This window comes from Anabrus simplex, chromosome 1 (genome assembly GCF_040414725.1).
Source record: "Anabrus simplex isolate iqAnaSimp1 chromosome 1, ASM4041472v1, whole genome shotgun sequence".
In the NCBI taxonomy this organism is placed as follows: Eukaryota; Metazoa; Arthropoda; class Insecta; order Orthoptera; family Tettigoniidae; genus Anabrus; species Anabrus simplex.
Genome location: NC_090265.1, coordinates 952568502 through 952594938, shown reverse-complemented (window position 1 = coordinate 952594938; position 26437 = coordinate 952568502). Strand labels below are relative to the sequence as shown.

Sequence of the window (26437 nt, the reverse complement as noted above, 5' to 3'; positions counted from 1 at the left end):
CCTAAATACTTGAAATTATCTACCTGTTCTAGCTTTGTATCACCAATCTGTCATTCATTTCTGTTGAATTTCTTACCTACTATCATCAATTTAGTCTCCGAAAGGCTCATTTTCATACCATAATAATTGCTCCTATTTTCAAGCTCCGATATATTAGACTGCAGGCTTTCGGCACAATCTGCCATTAAGACCAAGTCGTCAGCATAGGCCAGACTGCTTACTACATTTCCACCTAACTGAATCCCTCTCTGCCAATTTATACCTTTCAGCAGATGATCCATGTAAACTACAAACAACAAAGGTGAAAGATTACAGCCTTGTCTAACCCCTGTAAGTACATTGAACCACGAACTTATTCTACCATTAATTCTCACTGCAGCCCAGTTGTTAGCATAAATGTCTTTGATTGATTTTAACAATCTACCCTTGATCCCATGGTTCCCCATTATGGTGAACAACTTTTCCCTTGGCACCCTGTCATATGCTTTCTCTAGATCTACGAAACATAAACACAACTGTCTATTCCTCTCATAGCATTTTTTAATTACCTGGCGCATACTGAAAATTTGATCTGGACAGCCCCTCTGTGGTCTGAAACCACACTGGTTTTCATCCAACTTCCTCTCAACCACTGATTACACCCTCCCTTCCAAGATGCCAGAGAATACTTTGCCTGGTACACTAATAAGTGAGATACCTTGATATTTGTTGCCATCCTTCCTGTTCCCTTGCTTATAGATAGGTGCAATTACTGCTATTGTCCAATCTGATGATACATAATTGCTCCTATTTTAAAGTTCCAAGATATTAGACTGCAGGCTTTCAGTACAATCTGCCATTAAGACCAAGTCATCAGCACTCCTTGCTATTCTTATTATTCTATGAAGCCATTTCATCCCTGCCTTCCCAATATACTTCACCATTTCAGGTCTAATTTAATCTATTCCTGCTGCTTTATGACAATGGAGTTTATTTACCACCTTTTTCACTGCCTCAAGCGTAATTTCACTAGCATAATTTTCCTCCTCCCCATGAGCTCCGTTGTTCCCGATACCACCATGAAGATTTCCTTTTACATTGAGAAGATTTTCAAAATATTCTCTCCACCTGTCCAGTGATTCCCTGGGATCTATTACGAGTTCACCTGAATGACCCAAAACACTGTTTATTTCCTTTTTCCCCTCCCTTCCTAAGATTCTTTTTTACTGTCCAGAAAGGTTTCCCTGCTGCTTGACCTAGCCTTTCCAGGTTCTTACCAAAACTTCCCATGACTTCGTTTTGGATTCAACAACTATTTATTCATGAGGTATATTTTGGGCTTATGCCGTGTAATTAATTGTAAACACATTCTACGCGTTTCGAAAGGAACCTTGCCTTTCTTCATCAGGAGACAACAGAGAAATGAAATGACGTATTAAAGGTTGGTAGGAGAAAGCAACAAGGAACTTGAAATGGTGCCCTAAGTTATAAAAGGGATGCCATTTTAGCCCCATGCTAGAGGCAACGAATGGCAACAGCAAAGCATTACTCTCTAATGGTTCTGATAATAGGTAGCCATGATTCACTGAGGTTGTAACCTGTATCGCGGTTGAAATTATCTGGGTGTTTATGTATTTCAACCGCCTCCCTGATAATTCTTGGGCAAAAAGTCTCCTTCCAGGGGATGCTGTTCCTCCGAGACTGTATGGGTTTCCCAAAATACATGAGGAAGGTGTTCCTTTTAGGCCTATTGCTAGTACGATTGGTTCCCCATCATATGCCCTTTCTAAATATTTAGGTAGTCTACTTCAACCACACGTGGGTAACACCCCTTCCTATATTAAGGATTCCACACACTTCATTGAGAAGTTAAAAACTATATCACTTCAGCCAGGCGATATCTTGGTGAGTCTCGATGCGGTGTCTCTGTTTACGAGAGTACCTGTTGATGTCTCTCATTAATGATATTTTTTACTGAAGAGATCACAAGGCTTTTCTATCACTGCATGACCTCCTCCTACTTTCTATGGAATGGGAAATATTATGAGCAGACAGATGGTGTGGCCATGGGAAGTCCTCTCTCTCTCTCTCTCTTGTTGTGGCTAATTTTTTCATGGAAAACTTCGAAGAGAAAGTGTCGCCAGCACCTTGCAAACCGAAGATCTAATGGTGATATGTGGATGATTCATTCATCATATGGACAGAAGGTGAAGACATCTTGGTCACTTTCTGGATGACCTTAATCTCCAACACCCTTCCATTTGTTTCACCAGGGAAATGGAATCTGACAGCAAAATACCATTTTTAGATGTTCTCGTCACCAAGAAAGAGGATGGATCTTTAGGACACAGCATGCATCATAAGCCTACACACACCAATAGATATCTCCACACAGATTCTCACCATCACCCTGCCCAGAAACATGGTATCCTTACAACTCTGACTACCAGGGCCAGGAGGATTTGTGAAGTGTCAGCTCTACAAGAGGAAATTAACACCTTGAGAACCACCTTTGAGAGCAACGGTTACAGCAGAGCTTTGATCTCAAGGGTTCTGAAATCAACACATAATTAGATGTCTGTTAAGGGAAAAGATGTAAAAGGAACTGCTTACCTACCTTACATACATAACACAACAGATCGTATTGCTAAAATCTTACGTAGGTACCATGTATGAACTGTTTTTGGAACATGAATTAAGATTAGGCAACTCCTGCGACCAACTAAGGATAGTTTGCGTAAATTGCAACAACCTGGTATCTACAGAGTTCCCTGTACTTGTGGCAAGGTTTATATTGGGCAGACTTCGAGAATGGTGTGTACTCGCATCAAAGAACAAACCAGATGTATCAGACTCAACCAACCTGATAAATCAGCTGTTTCTGATTATGCCTTAACACCTGGTCATGATGTCTTGTTCCAAGAAGTGGATGTTCTTGCCCCTATAAAGCAATATCGCCCAAGAATTAAAAGGGAGGCGGTTGAAATACATAAACACCCAGATAATTTCAACCGCGATACAGGTTACAACCTCAGTGAATCATGGCTACCTATTATCAGAACAATTAGAGAGTAATACTTCACTGTTGCCATTCGTTGTCTCTAATATGGAGCTAAAATGGCATCCCTTTTACATCTTAGGGCACCATTTCAAGTTCCTTGTTGCTTTCTCGTAGCAACATTTAATACGTCATTTCATTTCTCTGTTGTCTCCTGATGAAGAAATGCAAGGTTCCTTTCGAAACGCATAGAATGTGTTTACAAATAATTACACAGCATAAGCCCAAAATATACCTCGTGAATAGTTACATGGGCTGTGAAAGTCTAAATGATAATATCAACAACTATTAGTTTTGTTCTATTTCTTTCATCTATGTACAATTCCCTGTCTGCATCAGCCCTTGTTTGGAGCCATTTCTGATAAGCCTTCTTTTTACGTTTACAAGCTGCTCTCACTTCATCATTCCACCAAGATGTTCGCTTTTTTCCATCTTTATACACAGGTGTTCCTAGGCATTCCCTTGCTGTTACTACTACAGCATTCCTGTATGCCACCCATTCTCTTTCCATATCCTAAACCTGCTCTGTTTGGAACTTCTCACTAATTATATACATGCACTTCTGTCTAATTTCCTCATCCTGGAGATTTTCTACCCTTATTCATTTGCAGACAGATTTCACTTTCTCTATCCTAGGCTTAGAGATACTTAGTTCACTAAGGATCAGATAGTAGTCTGTTTCATCGAAAAGTTCCCGAAAAATCTGTACATTCCTAACAGATTTCCTGAATTTAAGTCGGTTAAGATATAGTCTATTATGGATCTGGTACCCCTAGCCTCCCATGTGTAGTGGTGAATAGCCTCAAGCTTAAATAATATATTCGTAACTGCTAAACTCACACTAGCACAGAAGTCCAGGAGACGCTTCCCATTTCTATTAGCTTCCAATCACCCTTTCATATCCTTGAGTTCTATTTCCAACCTTTGCATTGAAATCACCCATTAGCACTATCCTATCGTTGCTGTTGACTCTGACTATGATGTAACACTCATTGCTTCATAAAACTTCACATTTTCATCCTCATCTGCACATGGTGAATACACTGATACAGTTCTCATCCTAATTCCTCCAACTACAAATCTACCCACATTATTTGTTTGTTTACGTGCCTAACAGAAACTATGTTGTGTGCAATAGTATTCCTGATGAACAGCCGTACCCCAGACTCTGCCCTTCCTTTTTTTAACATCCATCAAATACACTTTATAATCTGCTATCTCTTCCTCATTATCTCCCCTTATCCGAATATCACTTACTCCTAGCACATCCAGATGCATCCTCTTTGCTGACTCATCCAGTTCTACTTTCTTTCTTCCATAAGCCCTCAATTTAGTTGAGGTCTGCACAGAGCACTGAGTACTGAGACTACATTTTTTTTTTTTTTTTTTTTTCTATAACTGGATTTTGTGGTACCCCTTCTTTCTGTAAGATCCAGTCAGAATATCTTCTCCAAGTCACCTTTGCCCTTCCTCTTTGTCTGCTCAGTTCCTCAATGTGCAAGGAATATTATACAAAGTGGGATTTATTTCCTCTCATTGCAAGACCGAACTGGCAAAATTACTTCTCCTGAAGCTTCTTGCTGATAAGGGTGACCAGGTTTTACCCAACAAAATTATTTAAGACTCGGCAGTAGATCATCCAGTAGAAATCGTGTTTTTCTACCATAAGCAGTTATTATTATTATTATTATTATTATTATTATTATTATTATTATTATTATTATTATTATTATTATTATTATTATTATTATTGAAGAGGAATGATGTAGACATGAAGAGGCTAAACGACAAGCACAGAAGCTCCATTAATCTCAGCCCCACCCTCCCCCAGCCATTCCACGTGATTCGTTTGGACGTATGTTTCACGCCAAGATTGAGCTACTCTTTTTCTTTTTCTTTTTCTTCTGCTGCTTTTCCCACACCTGTGGGGTCATGGGTATTGGGCTACTAAGTCATATGAAACATATTCACAACATAAACTACTGAAGAATATGTTTACTCGGATACAAGTTGCAGCCAATGACATTTCCTAATAATAACACTTGTGTTTGAAGGTTGTCATATTCTGTTATTTAAATATCCCAGCTATGCCTAAGCTAGTCTGCTTTCAGTATTTTTGTAACTTTATTCAGTATTGATTATTTTTGTAGCCAAGTAATTAAAAAACCAAGTCCATGTGTCGTTTTTATATATAGGAATAGCCATTTATAATATTACTTGTATTCAGAATTTATGAAAAGAGTAACATTAATGTTCCAAATCTTTCCGTTATCCAAGTAACAGGAAAGTGTCCCCTCCACTGATAAATTCATTCTCAGCAACAACCTTTTTTGCATTATTTAGAGACTACTTACTTGCACTTTCAAAAAAGTGTAAGTAAAAAAAAAAAAAAAAAAACAGCATATGGCAAGAGAGTGACCTACCTTAAAGGTACCAGATATTTATATCTCATTCAGATTGTGATGATGGTTGCAAAAGTTTGCACTCGTCTCCTGTGCTGAAAGTTACTGTGTGGACTACTAGCATAGTAAGTCGACATTTATGAGTACTTAAAACAGGAGTGACTGCTCTCACTAGATTTACTGACATATTAAGGCCTTTTTCCTGACAGAATACCATTAAAACCTAAACTCCATGCCAGTACAGCTCTGATAGACCTTGGCCTACCTAGCAAATTATGCTCAGCCTGGAGGCCTGCTGATTATTAGAGGACATGTGGTCACTGTGATGAATCCTCAGATGTTATAAGCTTTCTAGACATGGGCCACAATATCATCATCAGATAGCACCTCAATTACTTAGGCTTAGTCGACCTCAAACAAGCCTTGAGATCAATGTAAAAATCCTCAATCTGGCCACCCAGGGCCTCCTGGTAAGAGGCAGGTTTGTCACCTCTTGACTGCAGGTCCAGGACAAATTACCATTGTATTTTAAAATTCGAATGAAGTGATCTGATTCATTGCAATAACAATGTATTGTTTCAAATACTCTCATCCTTTCTTGCACTGTATTATTTATCCCTAAATTATCCTTGTATTTGTATTTTCCATTATTTGTTTTTAGTTGTCATTCCTGACACAAGTAGACATTTTTTAGCATATAGAGTAGAATACCTACAAAAATATTCTCATTGTTTTTGTGCATGAATTTTGGCTGCACTCTTCTTTCTGTAATACTTTACATATCCTGTACTTACACCAACATAGAAGTTATTTTATGTTTTGCTTGATTTAGACCCCATTTTATTTGGTTCTTGGTGTATTTCCTGATGCTTACAGGTTCTCACATTTCAGATGAAGAAATCAGGCTCTCAGAAGATAAATTTGCAGAGTCACTGCATCTAGCGCAGATGGGAATGTTCAACTTGTTGGAGAATGATGTGAGTGTGTGCTTGTGTACAGTATGCCATTGTGTAATTTGGTATTTCCTATTTATGAAGAATTTGCTTGCTAAATGTTAATAGATCACTCAGTCTATTGTGATCAATATGAAATACGATACATTGCATCAGAAATAATTTGAGGAAAAGAAAATTAGTACTTTTTACCTTAGATCACTGTGTTTGTTCTTCTATACATTCAAGTTTTATCACTTTCTTATATATTATGATCACAAACCAGAGAACCTATGGGAGGAACAAAAATGTTGGGGTTAGTGTCATAATTCTGTCATGCCTATCTCTTCAAATACAGTGGAACCTCGATATCTCGAATCACCTTGGGAGCTAAATTTTATTTCGAGTTATCAAATAGAGAATACCGTTTTTGAGCATATATAGCGCATAATTGAATTATATGTATGTACGGGCTTATAGTAAATACAGTATTTTTTACAGTACGTAAAAATATACTAACAAACTCGTATTTTGCGGCATTGCTTTAATTTTGACCCGTATTAAACTAAATTTTTAGAAGATGGAATACGGTACATATAGTAGTGAAACAAGAAACGTACCTCCGTTAGCACTTTTGGAAAAAATTAGTTAGTCTCTTCTGTTTTTTACTGTTAACCTTCCTTTCTTCCACACACTTTTCAACAACATTTACTGCTGTGAGAAACACTGTCATTTGTATTCGACTGACTCTGTATGTAGGTTCGAAACCACGCAGCCAAGATTCGTAAACGGAGCTTGTCATCCATGATTTCAGGGGTTGCTTTCGTACGTGACCGGTAATGAATTCACATCCCAAAAAAAAGAAGCTTTGCCGATTTTCCGATCACTAGAAGTTTGTTTTTCGATTCCCGTCATATTAGTTCCCAGCATCACTGCAATTCTTTCTTTACTTGTTAACTGTTGCTCACAAACTACAAATGCTGTATTGCACAGTCAATGTTGTACAAAATTCGAGTTACAGAGTACGTTTGCTTGGAGAGAAATTCATGTAACCGAATTTCAAGTAATAGAGAAATAAATACACGTGAAGAATAGGACAAACAGCCGGAAAATGGAAGTTACTTTGAGATACTGAAAATTCTATTAATAGAAGTTTGAGATATCAAGGTTCGACTATACTTCAAAAACTCTGATAGGAAATTTTGAATTTCAGAATAATTCAGGATAAATCATAAAGGTTGAAATCATTTGGCAACAAAATCATGTCACAACAAGAGATGGTTACTGGATTTGAAGTGAAAATTCTGTCAGAATTGTTGTGACATCACATATAGTGTTACTCTTAGACTAACATATTGGTTTATCTTCCATGTTTTTATTATTATAAGGGTATTATGGAGTAGTCATGATACAATCTGCTCTCAAAATCGTTCGTAATTGCATAAAACATGGTGCAGTCAAGTATTAAACAATTAATAGTGAATTATAAATAAAGAATACTGGACATGGAGATCAGACTCGTTAAATTGCCTCCAAACTTCAGTGCTAGCTCTGAAGGGAAGGTTTGGAAGACAAGCTTTCAGGTTTATTTGGTAGCTGCAGGGAATGATGAAACTTCAGACATGGTAAAATTGTCTTTATTAAGAAATATGACGGGCTCTGAAGCAGCCAGAGTAGTGTCGATGGTTCTCCTTTGAGAAACAGATAGTAAATGTTATACAAAAGTAACAGAGGAGTTCTATAATAATGTTATTGTTTTTACCTCCCACTAACTACTTTTTTGACGGTTTTCAAAGACTCCAAGATGCTGGAATTTTGTTCCGCAGGAGTTCTGGTTTTTGCTAGTAAATCTACTAACGTGAGGCTGGTGTATTCGAGCACCTTCAAATACCTCTGGACTGAGCCAGGATTGAGCCTGCCAAGTTGGGGTCAGAAGGCCAGCACCGCAACAGTCTGAGCCACTCAGCCTGGCTAGCATGAATACAAACTGATGGCGAATCATTCAAACGTTTCCTGCAAAGCCTCTTGAAAATCAAAGATTCAGAGAGAAAATAATACATGAAAATCTTCAAGAAACACTCTTGTGAATAGATAAAGCTATTGTATCTGTTGAACAAGTGAACTGAGTAGGAAACAAGTAGAACAACTCAATCAGAATATGGAAATATCTTTTATTTCCAAACATGCCAAGTGTCCTGTGAAATCAGAAACTAATACTAGATAGTGACCAGTTGTCACACTTTACAGTAAATGTATAGGTGTCAGAGAAAACAATGCCCTAGGCAGTGCTCCACATTTGACAAATGGTGCAATAAATGCAATCTTTTTAATCTTTTGCAGTTGGGTACTTCTGATGGAAGCCAATTAAATGTGTCAAGTGCCAGCCCAAAGATGACAGCAATTGTTGTGATGGCTCGAACAATAGTCATGTGACTGTAAATTTAAAACTTCTAAGTACACTTGAGAGCAAAAACATTTTCTGATTTGCAAACTAGTGTACCAGAAAGTCAGGTTGGTATGAAAAAATTAAAATAGAAAAATGTTTTATCAGTTGCAAACTTGATTTGGGAACAGATGTTAGCATTATGGCCCAGAACATATTCAAGAGGATTAATGACAAAACCTCACTAGTTCAAATACCAGCCAATATATTGTTAGAAAGGTTTCATAAAACTACAGTGAAGCCTGTTGGGGATGTCACTTTGTTTTGTAAATACAGCTTTAAACAGAAGAAGATTTGTTGCACAATGGTCTCACCCCTAACTAGTGCAAAAGGTAGTCGATTAAAATCGAGTAGCTTTTATGCTGAAAATCCATAATGTCTTTCCCCGCTTCCGGTAAAGAGTCTCTAGAAAATCAAATATTGAGAGACGGTACAAGGGATTTGTGATAAAAATATTCAAGAAGTTCTGTTGCAAACTGATAAAGCTGCTCACTTTATTTGGATATGGCATGAGAAAACACATCTTTACAGTCATAATTTGCATTTCTTGCATCATCTTAAAATATCCTCGTGCAAATTTGGTCACTAATAGAGAGCTCTCTGGCTTCTTAAAATCATTTTGCTACCAAGGTGAACCTTGTGTAATCCATCCATGATTGGTGACCTCAGTGCTACTGGCACTATAATTTTTTCTCCATTAAAAAGCATTCTTGATTCAATGTACAAGTCTTGAAGTTTCTTCCATGACTTACCCTTAGTAGGTGTTAAATTCTGGCAAAAAGCTACAGTTGTTCTGAAAGGTCGAGAACCACGATCGTACTGGTTAGTGAGAAATGGTGCAAAGAAAATCTCTCTTAGGAGAAATACGAGTCAGATTAAGAGGTCAATCAGTGCCAGCCAGGTACTCTGATTTTGACACTATTCTGGAGTTGCTCGTATTACCTAAGATGGAGTCCGGCTCCATGGCTAAATGGTTAGCGTGCTGGTCTTTGGCCACAGGAGTCCCGGGTTCAATTCCCGGCAGGGTTGGGAACTTTAACCATCATTGGTTAATTTCGCTGGCATGGGGGCTGGGTGTATGTGTCGTCTTCATCATCAATTCATCCTCATCACGATGCACAGGTCACCTATGGGTGTCAAATCAAAAGACCTGCACCTGGCGAGCCGAACATGTCCTCGGACACTCCCGGCACTAAAAGCCATACGCCATTTCATTTCATTTTTTTCACCTAAGATGGACAACAGAAAACTAAAAGAAGATGTAGGACTACCATAAGGAGAACTGTCTGTTGATGAGGGACCCACAGAAGTACGCGAGTCGTCAAAAAACCTTTACGCCTTATTATTTTATAGAAGGTGTTGTGATGTCATGTCTGTTCAAGTATGTAGTGTTATTCTTGGACTAACATCTTGGTTTATCTTCTATATTTTTATTATTGTAGTGACATTGTATGAAGAAGTCATAATACAATCTGTTCTTAAAATCATTTTCATAATTATATAAAACAAGAATTTGATCATTCATGATACACAAAGAACTTCAGATGAAATAAGCTTCTTCTTGTTACTGTACTATGGACATGACTGATAGAGAAATACCATTCTTTTCAAATTTGGAGCAATGTACAGACAAAACTCGTATTTTATATATATAGATTTAGTATTATGTTAGTCATTACAACATTATGTTTAAAATTATTTCATAATTCAGATGTCTTATATAACTAATTAACAAATAATATTTCTTTCTGTCAAAAATAGTTACTTAATAAAAAAGTAGGTTCTTTGAACAAAATATTTGAATATTTAAATAAACATAATGACAGTTGATGTAAATATGACCATAAATATAATGTATTATGGATTATTTAAGAAAATTTGAAGCAAATAGTACATAATGTAGTTGCAGGTCATAATTATCTTTAAAAAAGATTAATTTTATAGATAACTTTTTGAAATACATTTAATAATTTGGGAACCCCTTCCCCACAAAACCAAAAGAAGTAATTATAAACCTAATCAGTTTAGAAGTGTAATTTCGCTACTTGCTCTCTTAGTTTGTGGTCACCTCATACTGTACATACAGCATACAAATATTTAATGCAAGGACACATCGTTTGTGTGTATCGCTATGAGGTCATTAAGTCTCTGTGTATCAAGGCGGGAACTTTTTACACTGATTAAATTTCCCGAGCAGCTGAATGCACTCGCAGCTGGTATGTTAAGCACTTTTTTCGCTGCACAGGCAAGTCGGGGCAGCCTGTGCGAATTATTTTTCCACCACCGCAGTATATTTTCGTTACTAATAAACCCTTCTTGCAAGTACCTACTGACCCCATCATGTGTCATTGGCAAATTTTCTGATCGATTGTCAAATTTCGCTTTCTTACATTGCACAGAATTTTCTTCATTTGAAGAAGATGGGACTTCTTGTGTATTTTGATTGGGTAGCTGCTCTGAAAATATATATGGCCAAATTATTGATATTTTATGCTAATGTTACGATATTAAAAATATCTCATTTGCATAGGTATAATACGTAAATAATAATAATAATAATAATAATAATAATAATAATAATAATAATAATGATAATGATGATGATGATGAAATAACCACAGAAACCTTCAGCACACATTTGTTGAGCTGCCTCGAAAACAAAAATTTGTTCTCTTGCATTTAGGTTTTTTAATGTGTGATATTCTCACCAAAAATGTTGCAATTTTTCGTAACATAGTGACTTCCATTTTCTGCTCCAGGAAGACGTGACTGGTTTGTTTCAAAAGCTTCAGGTACTGAAAATTCATTTAGTATGAAATCATTTTTACATTTAAATATCAGGAGACTTGCATTAAAAAGAAATTAAATATTAGCTGTTTGTCATCCTGTAAGAGTACAATGGGCTTTTAAGGCATAAAACCACGGAAGGACCAGATGTAAAGCCGGCTCCTCATCACCCTCAAGATCCATTGTGGCTTCCTTAAATGGCTTAAGAAATGTTGTAAGCAGGCCAGTAATGTCCTGATCATAACTGAGCATTTTATCAGAGGCACCCTTCTTCTCTAAAATAGTTCTCACAGCATCAACCTGGGGGTGAACTGATTGCAGCATGTCAAAATAACTGTTCCACTGAGTGGAAACATGGTTTCAAAGATGATTGTAACCTCACACATAGGCCTCTTCTCTTAAAGTACGAAACCAGTGATTTCACTGAATGTTTAACAGCTAACACATTAGGAACACTTTCTTTCAAAAAGGGTTCGCTCAGAACATGGTTCAAGACTGTATTATTAATATGAGCCATGCATGAAAGACGCTTCTGTATGCTGAGGGCCTTAATAATATTGCTTCCCTGGTCTGTTGCAAATGTAATTTTGAGTAATGCTAAGTCCTTCCAAACGACCTTCCAATTCACTGCAAATATTTTCACCAGTTTTTGGACAGTCAGGGAAGGCTGAACACATTAATACATACATATTGAGAGACCAGTCTGCATTTATATAGTGCATTGTAACAGACATATAGTGCACACCCTTGTAATTATCTGTCCACAGGTCAGTGGTACTTACACAGATACCATATTGAATAGCATGCACTATATTGAGAAGCATTTTACTGAGCACTTTGTCTGCGTAGGTTTGTACCTTCCTAGCAACTGTGACTCGAGAGGGTATAACATTTTTAATATCCACTAAGCCATACTTTTTTCCCCATTTCTATCAGCATTTGCCCTAAATTTAAAAAATCCTTCACCCTCAATAGTTGTAAATGGTCTCAAGTCCTGGGTGCACATTTCCACATGCTTGTCAGTCATCAAGTCCTTGTCCTCTTTCAAAATATTTTTAGATTGTGGTAAATTTGGGTCAAATTTGCAGACATGTTGCAACATACTCGATGTTCCTAAATAGGTGCTGAGTAGCTTTTTACAAAAATTGCATTGTAAGTAACCTACTGGCTTATTTGAAACCTGTTCATAAACACATGAACATTTTTCCCATGCTAGACTTGAGCCCTGTTTTATTGCTAGAATAAATTCACCATTTTTTAATTTTTCTTTGACTTCCTTTACAGTTGATTTGTTCATTTTACTGCTGGTTGCACCTCTAACTACAATGGACCTGCACTCGACGCAATATGTAGCTACACTAACATATAACGGCACATTCACATCGCAAACTTCACGTTCACTCTTGTCAAGTCTGGCAGTCCGAACGGGTCCCAGGCAACCTGCCATGCTTAGGGAAACGCAGGTTTTGTTTTGCTATGACTAACGCGCTCAGTACGTATGCACTCTTGCTTCACTGATGGTCAAGCTAAGCTGCTTTGCTTATTGCAGAGCAGCTTGGGGCAGGCAAGACTGAAATACATTTGGTACACCTTTGGTTGCAATTCACTACTAGCATATGCTTAATCAAATGCGTTTAAAATAAGTTATTATCCTCTGTACTGGCTAAAACAACTTTGTTGTCTATGTATTTGAGTTTGATAACTGATGTCAGTCTTCGCTTGTAGTCTGCTAAGATTAAATCAGCTGCCATCAAATGTAGACAGTATTCCCTAATCCAAAGGAAGTTTTCCCTAAACAAGCAGTCGCTGTTCAGCCGAGAGGCCTGCAGATTACAAGGTGTCGTGTGGTTGGCATGGTGAATCCTCTCGGCCATAATTTTTGGCTTTTTAGACCGGGGCCAATACCTCATCGTCAGACAGCTCCTCAATTGTAATTGTGTAGGCTAAGTGGACCTTGAACCTGCACTCAGATTCAGGTAAAAATCCCTGACCTGGCTGGGAATCAAACCCAGGGCCTCTTGAGTAAGAGGCAGGCACACTATCCCTACACCACAGGGCCAGCAACAAGATGCAGTATAGTCTTTAACAAATATAGACCGTGGTTTCCCATTTTCACACCAGGCAAATGCTGGGGCTGTACCTTAATTAAGGCCACGGCCGCTTCCTTCCAACTCCTAGGCCTTTCCTATCCCATCGTCGCCATAAGACCTATCTGTGTCGGTGCGACATAAAGCCCCTAGCAAAAAAAAAAAAAGAAACAAATATAGAGAGCAGTGTCAGAGCGATTACACATCTTGCTTGAGAACTATTATGATCTGAAAGGGCTCTCCAGGTATTTTGTTACTGAGAATAACAGCACTCATTTTGTTGTGTAGCAATCAAAGTATTTTGATGCATTTCAGTGGACACCCAATCAAATTAACTTGTGAAAATCTTAACAACAAATGTTCCACCTTTACAATACCATAATAATTTTTATTAATTTTTTTTTTTTTGCTAGGGGCTTTACGTCGCACCGACACAGATAGGTCTTATGGCGACGATGGGACAGGAAAGGCCTAGGAGTTGGAAGGAAGCGGCCGTGGCCTTAATTAAGGTACAGCCCCCAGCATTTGCCTGGTGTGAAAATGGGAAACCACGGAAAACCATTTTCAGGGCTGCCGGATGCAAGCTCACAGCCGCGTGCCTCTACGCGCACGGCCAACTCGCCCGGTATTTTTATTAATAAGACTACATTAAACTATACTGCTGATACATGTTTCATCCCTCAGTTATTGAGAATATGGTAAGGACACAATGAAATCTATGGATAGAAGGTATATGGATCTTGTGATGTGGCGTATTGGCATCTTGTCAATCTTGTATCATAAAATAACATAAACATGAATACGATGTGAATCATAAAGTCCAGCTATTGCACAGGTTAAAATATTGTTACATGCGTGGAATTGCACAAATGTAATACAACATGAGTAGCTATGCGAAATAAATTAATCATGTTGTTATCCCAACATTGTGAACATATTGTACATGTTTTTGACATGTGTACATAAACAATGCAAGATTAATGCCTCGTTAAATTAGCTTCTTGTGATGATTTGAAGAAACGTGGACTTACGTTGAAAGACCCAATGAAAGGTAGGTTGCTCCTAAGATCTTCTTGGTTTAGAGTTGGAGACTTTCTCAAGATCTATAAACATATTGTGAAGAGTCTGTTTTAATTCTTTGAATTTTTCTTACAATTTCTGTCATTGAAGACCTTATTGATTGTGCTCATTTGGGTCTTAAACCACTCTAGTTTTCTATGAAGTAGGGACTCCTCTAGGAGTGGTAGTGGATGGTTAGTTAGTATTCTTGTTAAAAATATCCTGCAACATTATGTTACCCCTTGAAAGCTGCCTCAATGAGCCTTGCCTCCTTTTTTGAAGATAGCGATGGAGTAAAGCTTATTGTAGATCAACATGAATGGTTTTGCTGTATGAAATGTTGACAATGTATGTTTGTTCAGATACTATGCAGCTTCCTTCCTTTTAAAGTTTGGCAGGAATTTCATCTGAGCCTGCTGCTTTGTTGTTGTTGTGCTGTCACATGGCAGGTTCATTTAAATGTTTTCTTTGTATACCATGTATAGGCTTTTGAGGAATTGTAGCAGATATGTTCTCTTCAGTGTTCTCTTCAATCCTTATGAAAATGTTCTCTCCAGTGAGTGTTACTTACAGAGTTATCTTTAATAAGGAATTTGGTGCTATCTTAAGATTGTAAGGGGGTTCAGGCCTTGAGTTAAAGAATAGTTTTTTTGGCTAGGTTCTGCATTTCAAGTTATTTTGGTGTCCACCATTAATTTTTCTGTCTGTACAATGTTTCTGCCATTTATGTACTTTATTCATTTCACATATTTCTGTACATCCTTCTGTGGGAACATACCTTGTACCTTTCTTCAACTGTAAAACAGCTTGTATCAGTCCTTCAGTGTTCTTTTGTCCCTTTCATTCCACTTAGTTTCACTTAGTTCAAGTGTTGCTATGTTTTCTTGTTTTGTGAGTCCGTCCAGTTCATTGTTCATGTTTTTAAATGTCAAGATATGATTCTTTCCATTTTGATGAAGTTGGATATTGGTGATCCACTTACCCAAAGAATTGTGCATCGCATGACAGTACATCCGAGTATTTCCTGACACATCATATTTGCAGTCATTTTTATTATAGGCTGTTATTATGAAGAAGTTGCCACTCTCAAATGTTATGTTATACCTAATTACCAAACTTCTAAAAACACTGCTCCAAAAATAGAGACAGACACCCTTTATAACAGCTACTAACCTGGAGAACAGATACATGATGAGTTTTAATGTAATTTCCTCTAATCACCTCTTAGAGAGAGGCATTTCTGCTCAAAGTTACTGAAAATAAATCCATTCTGGAGAAGTAACTAATCTTTTCTCTCTGGTTGGTATGCTTATCAATGTACAATATTTCATTAAAGTAAAGTCTTGGAATAAATTGTTTGGTTATCTTAATTTATCTTACATTCTTGCAGTTATATCAAGAAGCATCTCCAGTACTGATCTTGTATCTGTTAACAGTTCTTTTATTTTTATTTACATTTTAGGTTGAACAAATATCTCAACTTGCTACATTTTCTGAAGCTCTGCTAGAGTATCATCAACAATGTGTTGAAGTCTTGAAGATATTGACTGAAACCCTTTTAGAAAAGTAAGTATAAAATGCAAAGACTGCTTATTAATCTTATTTATTACAGCCTCTAACTAAATTTCAGGGTCATTGATATTGATTGTACAGCTGTGCTAGAATGTAAATGACTGAAGAAACTAAAGATCCTGGAAAAAACTTGTTGTTCTGCATTTTTTTAAAAATTTGTTACAATCAACCAGCTTTTGAATCCGTACTACAGTAGTAAAAGGCAAACACATAAGTCATAAAAGGAGGAACTGTAAGAGTTTTGTTATCGTTGCCATACTAGAAATGTTTTACCTATTGTTCACTACCATTAGTAGTCTTGTGGGAGTGCTTCCACAATAATGGTGGCACCAAGAAAGAAACATTGAAACATTACCTATCATTGGTCATAGAGGAAGAAGAGAATGAGCTGATGCTGTAGATCTCTGGTATTGTAACTCTTTCAGCTTACAACTTGCATGATTTTTTGGTGACAATGAAACCCAAACCTGAGTGTAGGATTGCCTCTCCATACTTAACCAAGTGCATCTTCTAACTCAGAGAGTATTAAGATACGTATAGCATAAGAAAGTACATTTCTGCATTTTATGAGCCTATCTTATCCTTACTTTTTAGGTCAGAATTCTTCAATCTTGATTTGATGGCATAGAGTCGGTCATGTCATCAGTCGATTTGAAAAGCATTCGATGAATAAAATCCTTTCTGTTACTTTTAAGAACATTTGTTATGTTCTTGATTAGATCTTCTTACTAAAAATGTCACCAGGGATGTTCAAATAGTTATTTGTATCCAAGATCTTGTGCTTGCTCCTGACTGAATTTTACTGGGAATTTTGAAGACAGGCAAATCCATGTTGTTCATGTCAGCATATAAAGGAACCCTGATAAACACATTAGGTGTTTATTTGCTAAATTATCTCTGCATCTCACTCTGGATTTACTGATAGGACTGCTGAAGCACAATCTATTAGTGAGAACAGTACGTAGAAACTTACACGCGTGTCGCCCAGGTGGTGTCAGCTCAGAAGAATTGTATTTTGCCAGCTGAGGTGAATAGGCCTACTTGGGACCATGCTTGTTCAACTGTTCGCCTTTGATCCTTGCCCAGTATTACTGCATATTCTTCTGGTGTAGCTTCTTTTCTTTCTTCTGACCACAGGATGGGCACGCTGCCCCCCCCCCCCTCCCCCTGCTCTCAGGGAAAGAAAAAATCTAATATAGTCAGGTGTTTTTCTTTCAAGAAAATGATTTTAAAATCGGTATTATGTAGAAGTGGTAGGTAATACCATGTGTGGTATTCTACCATGAAATACAAGTCCCCATTCATCTTCCAAAATATTAAAAAATACTACATACCCCCAGGTCTAGTCCCCCTACAAACCATCCTATGGGCACCCTGGAGGTTTAGGCAAATGCTGGGGCTGTACCTTAATTAAGGCCACGGCCGCTTCCTTCCCATTCCTAGGCCTTTCCTATCCTATCGTCACCATAAGACCTATCTTTCGGTGCGACGTTAAGCAAAATTGAAAAAGAAATGTTTGGAGGTTTTCCCTGAATACCACAGACTTTCTTCAGGTTCTGTTTCACAGCAGGTCTGTTTTATTATCTGTAAGCAGCAGTTCTTTTTGTGTCCCCCTCAGTCTCATCAGCTGGGTGGTACTGACTTTCTTGTTTTGCCAGAAGGTGAAAAGGTAGTTAGTCAGTCTGTTGGGAGGCAATCTTGCCACTTGTCCATAGAAAGGTACCCTTCGTTTCCTGGCACAGTTGGAGAGCCTCTCTCTCTGGGAGTAGAGCTCTGACTTGTAATGTTTCCAGTACTCCTTATCTTCCAGTGTAAGGTCTAGGATCTTTATGAGAATTCCTCTCTCTCTGATTTCTAGTTTTTGCAAATCAAGCCTTTTCTATTAGTTATACTCCGTGGCATACAGGACTTCTGGATGGATTACTGTTGTGTAGTGTTCCAGCTTCAGATTTCGTGACAAGCATGGCTTGTAGTAGTTGTTCTAGTCAGTCAATAGACCAGTTCCAGCTTTGATGCTGGTAAAGTACTTGGTTTTCTCCAGTGATGCTTGAAGTCCCACTTTGACAACTTGTCTTCAGAGACAGTTGACCTGAACTGATGCTGTTTCCGGAGATTTGGTGATCAGTGCCATGTCATCTGCAAAGGCCAGACAATCTTCTGTCAGTCCTTCCCTCTTGTGACCCAGGTAGACTCCATTCTCTACACCCAAATTGGTCAGTTCTTTGTGAATTTGTGACATTCTCTCTCAGTTTTTTCAAGGATGTAGTTGAAGAAAGGTAGAGAAAATCCATCACCTTTTCTGACCCCTGTTTTGATCTTGAAGGTTTCTGAGATCTCAACCTCTGAATTCAACCTTGGAGTGTATCAGTTAGGGTTTGTGGAATGAGTCTTAGGATTTTGTTGTGTAGTCATAGTTTTTCACAACCACACAGCCATGATAATTCTGTATACCATGATACATTAAAATGTCTTTCAAAACCTCCATGTTATTTAGTCTCCAAGTCTTTTAATGCAGGAGTTGGTCTACCATTTGAAATATTACTTTTTTCACTAAATATTTGCAATCCTAAGAAATGGTTTAAAAGACTTTCTATAACACAGCCACAATCCCACGAACCTGCTACGCTGGCGTAGCAGGGGGAGAGGTGATACTCCCACGTGGTGCGTCCCAGGTGGCGGATAGTGGGGTCCTAACTGGCTTGCCGGCGGAATTGAGGGAAATAAAATACCTCTCGCGGACCACACACACACCCCCCTGTGGGTGGGGGAGGCAGCCGAAGAATTCACCCACGGTATCCCCTGCCTGTCATAAGAGGCAACTAAAAGGGGCAACCAAGGGGTGATCCAATTAGAACCATGAAACTACTTGTAATTAGTACAATCACACAGGGAACACCATGGGTTGCATTTACTTGTGCGTAGTACCACTATGTTAGATATGCAGTACGTTTGTGATTAGTAGCGACAGTGTGTGAATCAGGAGGTGGGTCCTACAGTACCTGTGATTCGTACCCCTATATGAGCAACACCATGGGATTAGCGACACCATGGTTCTGCCTTACCTGTGCTCAGTTCCTACTATGTGAGGAATTCCACGGGATAGTACGAGTCCCTGTGGTTAGTCCACTTATGTGAGGAACGCCATAGGTTTGCGTTGCCTTTATAGGTTTGCGTTGCCTGCAAATAGCACCGCAATGTACGAAACACCATAGGTCTGTGTTACATGTGTGCATTACACTACCTGTGAATAGTACCATAATATGTGGAATACCACGAGTCTCTGCTACTTTTGATTAGTACCGCAACATTACACATAGCATGGTTCTACTTTCCTAGCGATAAATACCATTATGAGGGGCTGATGACCTGGATTTTGAACCCGTTTCGACTATAAGCATAATCGATTCAGCATCGTGCTATAGAAGCAGTCCCTTGTTCAGTAATACTATTGTTTTGTGCCAGCTTCTGTGCATGTGATGCACTGTGGGTTGGATCCACTGATCGTTTTAAATTCATATCTGTCCATCCATTCATTCTTCGTCCTCGTGCTTTGAATTCTGATCAGTGGAGGATTTTGGACTTTTAAGTTGTCATTTCATTTCGTCTCATTTCATACCATTAGGGGCCGATGACCTCGATGTTAGGCCCCTTTAAACAACAAACATCAATCAATCAGCCACAATCATAGGAAAATACCTCATGAGTCAGTTTAGAAGCCATGCTTGGGGAGTGTAGAGAAGATAGAAAAGCACAGTTTGCCTTTATATCACGCTGGCAAATAATGCACGACACCAAGCGTGATATACACTCACGATGGCACTACGGGTCAGTGATACCCAGCCTCAGTGAGTTTGCCATCGAAGCGCTGCAGGCAACACGTGGCATAAATCAGAAATAGCAACATTAGAAGCCACCCAAGGTTAATAGAGAAATACAGTAGCCATGCCCTTGGAGAAAACTAACACCATTGCAACAGAAGATGCTGCAAACTTAAAACCTGAAGTAGAATCTAACAGACAGAAAAGAGAATTGCTTCATACCCAAATGAGCTGAAATTCTTACCAGAATACTTCAAGGAAAGGGAAGTATCCATGTTACCATCTTAAGAAAGAGAAATGGTTGCATTTGAGATGCGTAGAGTTACAATGTACTCTATTGTGGGAAGGTAACTTTCAAGAAGTAGAATACTTCAGATGGGTAAATCAAAACCAAATTAAATGGCCTAAAGTTAAGAAAACTGTGTAACTAGTGATTACTAAACTAGGATATTTACAATGTAAAATAAACATTGATGAGGTATCTTGAGTTAGATAGTTTATTAACCAGCAAGCTTTCAACTTGAAACCAGGGTCATAACTTCAGTTCATAATTTTCTCAAAGTAGATTAGTTAGTTTTTTTCTTTGCTTAGAACATTCGCTCCTGTGGAATATATGTTATCTATTATGAGCAACACGTGGATGTCTCATAGAAATAAAATGGATGAAAACACAGTTTGAGCCTTGCTCTACTGTAAACTTCAATTTTATATGTAAGGGATTGCACACAAAAAAATTCAAACCAACATAAATATACTTAGGCAGGTTCGTTATAGTGAGAAATATATGGGGCTCTGTAAGAAAAGTGTAGCCAGTGAAAACGTGAAAATTATTGGTGATGGTTGAGGTGATAAGTCATAAAATTTGCCCTTACATTTGATAATTGAAAGTGTCCTGGTTTACGCCCAAAATAATATGGTAACTGTATCTATAAAATAAGTCTTATTCCTGTGTATTCTGTAGCATGGAATTCAATATGATAAAACCAAATGTTGGGTTTTGGACCATTTTATTCTTGCATTAATCAAATTTTTTCACATTTATTTGTGTGGTTGGCTGGTTGGTTGTTTTACTCAAGTTGTTCACCTCGTCTTACACATTTTGGTATTTCTGTATTTGTCCATAGGAAAGATGAGGCTGCGAATAGACCCAAATCGGAGTTTGTGCCCAAGACTTTGGCTGATCTACATGTAGAGGGTCTGACGGATGGTATGAATGGTGCGCCCCCCCACCCGCCCTCCAGTACGGGTCAGTACGGCAGAGCGCGGCATGATGACCCCTTCGATCCTTGGCATGCCCCTCCAGTCAAAGGTGAAACAAAACCTGTTTTCACTATACAGATGTGGGAATTATCTTGGTTGTGCATTCCCACATTGTAAGTCACTGGTGATGGGACTGTTCATAAAATATCCTCATTAAAGTCATAATATTGAAGTGTATTTCTGTTTTCAAAACTTAATATTCTTAAAGGATGATGTCTGACTTGATTCCTTGTTCATTTGGAAGGATTTTTCCCATTATAATTATTTTCTTCTGATAGATTGAAGCATGACAGTGGAACGGATGAACCAGACTATTCGATATTAAAAAATGCCAAAAGTTATTTACATCATGAAGGGGTTTGGGCTACCATGGGGTATTTTTTAGGAGATGCCAAAAGTATTCAAAGAATGGTGGAATCGGTATGTGTACAGGCACCAAGTTGGTTGTAGCCGACAGTTAAGAACTGGATTTTTGTTATACTGTATTTTATTATTATTACTATCAAAATTCAGGTTAAGTGTTAGTTCCAATGTTCCTGTGTACAAGAAGTGTTATACGTATAGAGACTGACTGTAGACTTTGTGCAAGTAATCTCTTATAGCACATTGGGAATATAATGCTTGTACTGAAATCCTGTATTGTGGTTCTTAATTAGCAGTTCAGGGGCAAGGTCTGATATTTGCATGTATCATTTGTTAGGCAGCAAGGGTTTTCATACAACATATGACATGAGAAATTTGTCATAACACAAAGTACTTTATATGCTGCTATTCCTACATATAGGCTAAGTATAATTTTTGTTTGTCCTCATTATATACAAAAAATTGTTAGACAGTTGGACAGGGCAATTAGTATCTATTTTTTTGGCAGGTTGTAAACTAGATAACTAATTTTGTATGTAGAGTTACTACATGACCATATATACTTTTGGCATCTGACCAGTTTTCATTTGATTACCCCTTGCAGAAAGGAAGCAATAGAATTTGGATGCTCAGATTATTATAACCATATTTTTTAAATTTTCTCTTGTTTATTTTTGTGATTTTTGGCAGAGTTAAATCTTCTTATGAAAAATTTGCTTGTATTAGAATTTGGAATAGAGATAGTGAATTGAATTATTCGATGACATTCCCACTTGTAATGAGGAGAACGTGTGCCTCAGGATAGGTGATCGAACCAGTAAAATGTGATCTTGAGTCTCATATTTCTTGAGGTGCTGCAGCTTTTGCTGGACACAACGCCAATGGATGAGAACATTGAACTAGTGATTGGTTGTTATGCAAAGAAGTACCTTGTAGTTTCTTCAGTTTACTAGTGCTGTAGGAATTGGGTGTATGATTTTATTTTCTGTACTTCATTTAATGAGATAATTTTATGAACAAGTCTTTAGATGTTTCCCATGAGTTGTTGTGATAGAATGACAGATTGATTTGTTTGTTTGCTTGTTTGTCTTCTTGTGTTTCTCACAGCTGTTTTCTTTATTTATAGTATGTGTTTAGAGGACTGTAATGAAGGTATTCATTTTAACATTTAATAGTAACATTAATATGTTTGTCTGTGTTTAGTATCTTTTGTTCCCAACCTTAAACAATAACCACTCTTGATCATTCTGTCAAAATCACATAAATTAAATTATATAACCTCCTCCTTTAAATATGAACTTCTAACATACTGAGCTCTGCCATACGACTGTACTAAACTCTTCTTATGCATCCATGTTCTCATAACTTTCAGTAATGAAATTCAGTAATGAAATCTGCACTACTCTGCTGATTGTATACTTAATTGTTGAAATTATTTGTTAATTCCTAACCAAAAGAAAACATGAGCTGAATGTAATTTGCATTAATGAGTTATTTTCTAGTCTGTGTTTTTAGTAAAAGTAGAAATATGATTTTCACATTTAAAATGATCAAACACGAGTCAGAAATTTGAGTAGAACTATAAGTAACTTTTCTCTTTCCTGTATTGTTGAGATAACCACTTACATATGCAGTCATTGGCATGTGTTCATTCTCTAATATACATTCATACAGGGGAATGATGAAGGCCTCTTGTTTGTCCAACCCTTGTCCCGTTTCCCTACGGGGTTGGGTATGAGGTGAGATGAATCTGTTGTGGCAGGTTTTTTATGACTGGATGCAGATGAAGGCCTCTTACGACGACAAAAATCATCATCAAACATTCGTACACACAATGAATGTCCAAACGATATTAGAGACACTCAAAATAAACTTGCACTGTATTAGGCCATGTTCAGTACATACCAAAGAGATGTTGAGTACAGAACAAAAATGACCAACCAGACACTAGTGGAATCTGAACCCACAACCTTCCGATTTTGCATCAGATGCACGCACTGTATAGTTGTGATGGCAGTAGTGCCGGACCTGCAGCTTTAATCCTTTCCAAACTCCATGGCGCAACAGCCCCAAACAACCATGGCCTGCCAAGCGACCTCTGTTCAGCAGGTGTCATGTGGTCAGCAAGACAAATTCTCTCGGCCGTTATTTTGGCTTTCTAGACTGGGGCCACTATCTCACCATCAGATAGCTCCTCAATTTTAATCACGTAGGCTGAGTGGACCTCGCAGATCCAGGTGAAAATCCCTGACCTGGCCGGGAATCAAACCCGGGGCGTCTGAGTAAGAGGCAAGCATGCTATCCTTACACTGCGGGGCTGGGTTGTATCCTTTCCAACAGAACAAATATTACTTAGGTTCTGATCCCACTGGTGTCCAGGTGGCCATTTTTGTCCTGTATTTAACATCTATTTGGTACGTACTATACAGTATGTACTGAACACTACCTAATACATTGAAAGTTTATTTTGAGTATGGTGTGATTGTGAAAATGCAATATTCATTCAGCATTATAGACCCGTACGAAATGACACATGCACTATGTCACAGAGGTGAGCACATTTCCCCAGACCTGTGTCCCATGTGTACCACGTGTGGTGTGAGTGCTATGAGTAGGTAAAGGGATGTAACAGAGTTTTTTTTAGTACCCAAACGGCAGGTGTAAACTTTCCTCATGTTGACTGTTTTTTGGGGCAACACTCCCATGAATGAGGTTATTAATGAATCATTCACTACGGAATATCCAGCTGAAAGTTTCTCTCGTAGTAAAATGTAGATAGCTATGTGGGCCCAGAGACAACTCTGTAGAATTATACAGCTGAAATAGAGGGCTATGGGGCTTATGAGCTTGATATTAGACCCCTTTAAGCAACAACGATCATCATCATCATCATCATCGGCTATAGTTTCAAAAATGGTGTAGCTAATTACGGGGTTGGCAACCTGAATTGTGTTTGAAACTTGCCAGTCAGTGAATGTAACCACAGATTGGGCTATGCCTGCTAACATCTTACTTGTCTACTATGTAGATCCCATTGGGAGAAGAAAGAGGAAGAAACTCAGGACCAGTTAAATGTGTGTGAAATCAAGAAATTTCAAAATTTGGTATAAAAATGAATGATGATACGAGCTAGAAAATAGTAATGACTAGGAAAAACAGACAGGGAAGGCGAGAGATTGATGCATAACAGAGGAGGTAGAGAGCTTCATATATCTGGGAAGAGTTCTGTCTCAAAATGGGAAAATAGAATAAGACACCAATGTAGGAACTAAATTCCACCAAAGTGATAGAGGCCAATTATGGGAGAAAGAAGTACTTACTTATGCAGTATGCTTGTGGACACTGACTGGAAAGGAAAGGAATAGAATACAGGTTATCAACTTGAAGTTGTCGTGGGAAAACTATAAGAGATAAAATACCAATGAAAAGATAAGGAGACAAGTTGGAGTTGAGGAACTACAAATTGGGGATTATCAGGTACTAACGGGTGAAGGGGAAAGTAATTGAAAAAAATTAATATTCATTATCAGATCGGTAACTTAACAGTGAGAAGGAGCTTAAACAAAATAATTCTTCTTCCCTGTTTAGTATTCATCTAGGCTTGTATTTAGAAGAAAGAAATGACTGTGGCATGCACAATATTATTTTTGTGGACCACTTTAATTTATTTCCATTCCATAGTTAAGAAATGTACTCTGTGGTTTTAAACTTTGCTAGTACCCTGTATCTACCTAAACAATGAAGTAGATTATATTTCAAAGGATCCTTACCTGACAACATACCGTATTGCATGTTTAGATGTTATATAAGTAGAGTGTATACCATTCTTTCCTGTATTCGTAGATTTTATTTTAAAATGTTCTTATACAATAAAGAATATTTCTAACCTTTATGATGCAGGGGGAATTTAATAACAGTTTATAGTGCTTACTAAGTGCTATTCCTATTCCCTTATCGTGTTCAGTTCATTATGCAGCGGTTGCAGATAGTAGAAAAGTTGAATTGACTATCTGTACAACATCAAATAAAAAGTAGGGTTAGGCACTATGTCTCTGTTTCGGCACACTGTGCCAGTGCACATTTATGTTCCACTGTTCCGGAACACCAAGTGTCAATTGTTCCAAAACATTCCCAAGCTAGACCGAGATTATATTTCAAAGGATCCTTACCTGACAACATATTGCATGTTTAGATGTTATATAATTAGAGTCTATACCATTCTTTGTTCTGTGAGTTCTGTTGCACCGGCCACTGGCCTTCGGTACATGCGTATTCTGCTTGTATATTGTGTACGTAAATAGATTACCGGTACTGACGAATGTTTCTTCAATTGTGCGAGTATATGTTTAATTGGTAAAAATAACATTTTGATATTTGTAAACACATCTACTGCCAGTGCAATTATGACAAGTGTTTTTCAGAATGAATGAAAATATTCTTATCCCAGAAACAACATTTTAGACATGATATTTCTGGGTGCATATTTCAGATTTCTAACTGGTTTTTCACGTGCCACGAAGTTTTATCCTAACCCTAATTACTGACAATACTGGCCGATACATTCAACTGGTGGAAATATCTTCGATTAGTTACTTTTAAACACCTGTACTGACATTGTAACTGTGTTATCTATATTTCATATTGACTGAAAAACTATTTACTTAAACGCAGCCTTTA

General features: G+C 37.8%; 1 protein-coding gene across 11 annotated transcripts in view; it reads left to right on the top strand.

Annotated features, from left to right (window-relative positions):
- EndoA (endophilin-A) overlaps positions 1–26437 on the top strand; it is a 732000-nt gene that overhangs the window by 661354 nt on the left and 44209 nt on the right. For 6 of the 11 annotated variants that reach the window (XM_067136721.2, XM_067136717.2, XM_067136722.2 and 3 more), the window contains 3 exons: positions 6331–6416; positions 16210–16313; positions 21262–21446. In XM_067136721.2, the coding sequence (XP_066992822.1) occupies positions 6331–6416; positions 16210–16313; positions 21262–21446 (375 nt within the window). Of the gene's footprint in view, positions 1–6315; positions 6417–16209; positions 16314–21261; positions 21447–26437 lie in introns of all 11 variants that reach the window. The other 5 variants (XM_067136725.2, XM_067136724.2, XM_067136720.2 and 2 more) reach the window with 3 other exon arrangements.